The sequence below is a fragment of the Pterocles gutturalis genome, unplaced genomic scaffold, assembly GCF_000699245.1.
Source record: "Pterocles gutturalis isolate BGI_N339 unplaced genomic scaffold, ASM69924v1 scaffold29850, whole genome shotgun sequence".
Taxonomy (NCBI): domain Eukaryota; kingdom Metazoa; phylum Chordata; class Aves; order Pterocliformes; family Pteroclidae; genus Pterocles; species Pterocles gutturalis.
In genome coordinates, this window is record NW_010139163.1 from 2,230 (window position 1) to 6,972 (window position 4,743).

General features: G+C 44.5%; 1 protein-coding gene across 1 annotated transcript; it reads right to left on the bottom strand.

The window, feature by feature from the left end:
• Positions 1 to 808: 808 nt before the first annotated feature.
• Positions 809 to 4,523, bottom strand: LOC104468966 (estradiol 17-beta-dehydrogenase 11-like). Its single transcript, XM_010083267.1, has 6 exons — positions 4,418 to 4,523; positions 4,079 to 4,269; positions 3,618 to 3,712; positions 2,207 to 2,344; positions 1,827 to 1,943; positions 809 to 896 (listed from the first exon to the last, which is right to left on the bottom strand). Exons 1-6 carry the CDS (start codon positions 4,521 to 4,523, stop codon positions 809 to 811), a joined length of 735 nt encoding a protein of 244 aa, XP_010081569.1.
• Positions 4,524 to 4,743: the final 220 nt, after the last annotated feature.

Below are 4,743 nucleotides of genomic sequence, written 5' to 3' on the forward strand. Positions count from 1 at the left end.
ATTGAACCCTGGCCTTGGCCCGGCCCTTGCCTGGCCCTGGCCCGGCCCTGGCCCTCAGTGATCCTGCGGTGACTTCCTGGCGTGACCTGGGACCTGTCCTGTCCCTGCAGCCTGGCCTGGTGGCCAGCAGACTGGCTGAGCTGGTTGCTGTTGTGGCACCTGCTCCACTGTCCTTGCAGGGACGTGGTTACAACTTTCACTGCTGAGAGACATCTGTGTTAAAGAACTGTATTTATTTGGAATGAGGAGTGTTGGTGGTGCTTAAGCATAACTGGTAATTGATGTAATTAGGTATTACATTACAAACAAGGCTGTATTATTTCAGGTAGTCCCTACATGAAACTGGGGGTTTAATTTTTAAAATGTGCTCTAATGAAAAGATAAATTAAGGTGAAACAGGCCACCCACCTCCTCTATGAATTCCTTCTTGCAAGATACTTTTGCTCAGGGATGAGTCCAGATCAATATATTCTCAGGCAATCCCTTTACACCCAAGAAGGCAGCCGTGCCGTCCCAAGGACGGGCTTTGCGGGAGTTCCTGTCTGCCTCAGCATGAGGAGATAGAGGCGATGATGTGAGGTGCAGCCAAAGCAGCCCTTGAGACTTCTCCAGCTGCATCTCTGCTTTGTTAATGCTCCTTGTTATCTAGGTGTGTCCCTGCTGCAGGTGCAGGTGGGGGATTAACCCTTAGGTGTACTTGGAAAGGGTGGCCTGGCAGCAGCTGTCTTAGTTCTGCATCAAACCAGCTGAGTGTCGCTCAGCACATGTTCTGTTTTCACTCGTGTCCCTGAGAAATGAGAATCAGTTTTCACTGGGTGCTTCTCTGCCCAACAACTGCATCAAACTTGGCATTGGTCAGCTTTTTCAGAAGAGCCACGGCACGTTCTGGAAACAACCTGGAAGAGATAATAATGTGAAATTAAATGTAGGAGAAGAAACTTAAATTATGCGGAAAAGTGGCACCACAGGTGAGGGAACAGCTGGTCTGGGAGCAGAAGGATGCACACACAGGCTTGAGAGCAAGACTTAAACTGGATGTAATTTCCAAAGAATCTATAGCCCTCCTCAATAAGAGCTGACCAAGTGTAAACTTCATGATAAAACTAATGCTGCTAATATAGAAGTTGCTGAATGCAGAAGATAACGAGCAGAATGAAGATAAGGACCAAGGAGACAGTTCCAAGATCATGAAGTAACTTCAGAAGAAGGGCAGCCCAGTGCCAGTGAAAACCAGTGAGAAATCAAGAGACCACTGACCAGAATGAAGTGATTGGACTTGGGGATGAGGTGATGGGGCGTACGGGTATAATGGAGAGGTGTGAATTGGAGTAGGGGTCCCTCTCCAGGGGCACCCAGCTTCAGCTGCAACCTAAGAACTAGTAAAAGACTAATTGGAAACCTTCACTTGGACTTTGGATTCTCTATGTGTTGTTCTCATACTAAAATACTTCACATGGGTTGTTTAAAAACTAATCCTATCTCCTTCAGAGGGATTATCTAGACACATTATCTACAGGCATATTGATGTTAAATCTTGAATGATAATTAACTGATTACAGTGATGTCAAACACTGAAGATAATAATACAAAATAAATGAAACTGGGCTGAATTTGAACTCCTGCTGTCCAGCTGTCATTCTAGGATTTCACCGTGCTGCCAAACCGTATCTTGTAATACCAGGAGTGCAAAAGGGAGTTCCTCATAAGCCTTAATCTAGAAGCAGATGTTACAAGTTTGATGCATGTATACTCAGGTAGGTAGTGTTGATATGTTCCCCCTCTCCCCCTTCCTCTTTTTTTTTTTTTTTTTTTTCCCTTCTACTTACATTTCAGAAAGTAAAGCAATGCTTAGATGTGGTGGAACAAAAACCATTTTCTGGTTGGTCAGTATTCCTTCCATCAGGGCCTCTACAACTTCTTCAACCTCCAAAATCTTTCCAAGCCTGCAAAGGAAAGCATACCTGGAAGAGCTACGCTGGTAAAAAGGGGTCGGTGTTACCTGACGTCGGATGCTGCACGTATGCACAGACTCAGGTAATTCCCGTGCAGCTATTACGTGGGCTAAATGACACGGCAGGTTTTCTTTAGCCAATGGTATTTACTGGTTTTATATAGTCGGGGGGAATACAAGCCCTAAAGCTGGGGCTCATATGTGATGCCTAGGTGCAAAGAGGGAAGGAGAGGAAGGCAGAGTTTTGATTGTTACCTTGTGCTGGGGTTTTTGATAAATCCCGTGTTTATAAACACTGGGCTTAGACACGTGGTTTTTATTCCGTCCTTTCCCAGGGTAGACAGCTCCTCTGTCAGAGCTTTATGAAATCCAACTGCAGCAAACTTGCTTGAACTGCAGAAAGGGAGAAAAGGACAGGTGAGAAGGCAGGAATAGTATTTTTAACTCTGTACAAGTGGAAATGGCCTAAAAGATCACCCAGTACTGCCCGGGAGGGAAAAAAAGGTAATCCAGCTGAGAGAGGAGGCAGGGAAAAATTCAAATTTTCCCTGTGCAGAAGTGTAGTGCTTATTGGTTTTGATAACGGTGTTTATTATCAAAGTGTTTATTTATCATCATAACCATGCATCAATTGATGGAGTTCTCTTTTTTTTTTAGAAGATTCTTAGAAGGAATTCAGCCTGAATCTGTAAAAAGTAAGAAGGATGGGCAGAGTAGAAATGGCAAACAACTCCCTCCTGTTTCTCATACCACATGGGAACATCTCGTGACAGGAGCATTATCTGTGCAAAATTGAGCTACTTAATGCCATGGAAATTGGTGGAAGCCAGGAGTATAAATCAACTCCAAAAGAAAGTAGAACCAGCGAATCAGTTCATTGACTACTATTGATTTGGACAATGTAATCTAAGTAAAATCACCAGCTCGGGAGTTCTCACATTGCCAGCAGTGGACGACTCTCTCTAAAAAGGAGTGTTCCCAGGGAAAGATTGCTCTGCCTGGAGCTGCTGTCATAGAGGGCTTGATCTCATGCAGAAGGAGAACATGCAATCTGGCAGTTTTTCTCTTCACGCACTGTGATTTTCTAGGTATGTTTCAAGTTCTTTTAGTAGAAATAGGCAATGCATCGACCTCTCGGTTGTATCAGTTAGGTTACTCACAGCACAGTAAGTATAATCATGGTTTTATTTTTGGAAAAGTAATTTTACAACCAAAAAGCAAAAGCATTTCTATACACTACAGTCACTGCCACAGTGGTAGAAAGCTACTACTTCGGGGTTTACTTGTCACCACTACAACAACTCGGAGAAACACTTCTTTCTAAGGAGGAGAAAGGAAGAGATACCTTTTCTGCAAAGCAAAAGTCTGGATCAGCGAGGGAGAGAAAAAAAAATAGCACCTTCATTAGCTGATGATTTAATTTCACTATTTCACATCACTATTCCTTCCCACAAGCATTGCTTCTGATCCAATCAGCACTAAAGAACAAATGGGTGGGAGCCTGCAGGCATCCCCAAGCGCTGGCTGCTGTGCTTTCTGCCCCCCAGCACCATCCTTTGGATGCACCGTATATGGTGGGAGAATTATTTTGGTTACTCCGTGCTGGCTGATGGGGAAGGTGCAATTAGAAATAAAAATGAAGAGAGGTGATTTTAAAATCACTTACCAATAAGCCACCATGAAAGACCCTGCTCCCGAAGCCACCGTGACAATGTGACCGTGGTTGTTGCTCATCATGGCTGGCAGAAAAGCTCTTGTGGTCTTGAAAGTCATTTGAACCAAGAGGCAGACATGGGGTGGGGGAAAGGGGAAAAGAACAATGTTTTCTTTGGAATGTTCAATGATGACACTGACTGTCGTTAATTAAACGACTAACGTTACCGCTAACGCCATGGGCTGCACAGAGTTTACGCAGACTAAAGAAAGAATTAAAACTGGGCCAGGCTCAGATCAGTAGGAGGTAGATCAGGTTTCCCAACAGTCCATCTAGCTGGGTGCCCCTGTGCTACACACACCAGAAAGATGCTTTTGCAATTCACTGGGAGCTGAAAAGAATTGTTAGTCTAAATATGTCTCCTCAACAACGCTCACAAAAAAAGTAGGCATGAAGACAGCAGTGGCCCTTACCCAGAAGTGAGCAAGAGTGTTGACTTCAAACATTTTTTCAATCTGGTGGTCCTGAGTGGAGAGAAGGTCGGCAGCTGTAATCACACCAGCATTATTCACCAGGATGGAGACATCTCCCACGTCCTTTTTCACCTTTTGGGCAATAAAAAAACAGAAAGGTGCATGTAATTTGTTATTAAAAAAATGCAAGGCTGTGGAAGATGAGTGACAGTTAATTTACTTCTTGATGTTGTTTCTTCAGGGAGAGGGAGACTGTGCCACATTTCCAGATGTTCCAGTTCCTACTGTACAGGAGTACCATGAAATCTAGTTTAGGTCTGATGCTCTTCCCTTAATTACCGCCAGTATTTACAGCCTTCCACACATTGCCCACAGACACAGTATGCTCTGCGTAGTCACAGTTGGGACTATGGACGTACAGACTGCTTGGAGCCAGCCGAACCATGGTCTTTACAATAAAAGGTTTTGAATGTCCCCAGTGTTGTCCGTGTGCTGTTCAGGAAACTAAAAGGCAGAATCTCTTCCTTTGGGGGCTGGAAGTCTAAAGAGCAAGGCGGGGGGCATTCCAAGGGCTTGTATGATTTGGGTACAATACTCTTCTTTCCCTGACCTTTCAGAAACTCCAGCATGTTTGGGTGAGCCTTGGGGTGTGGCCCTGCTCCCCT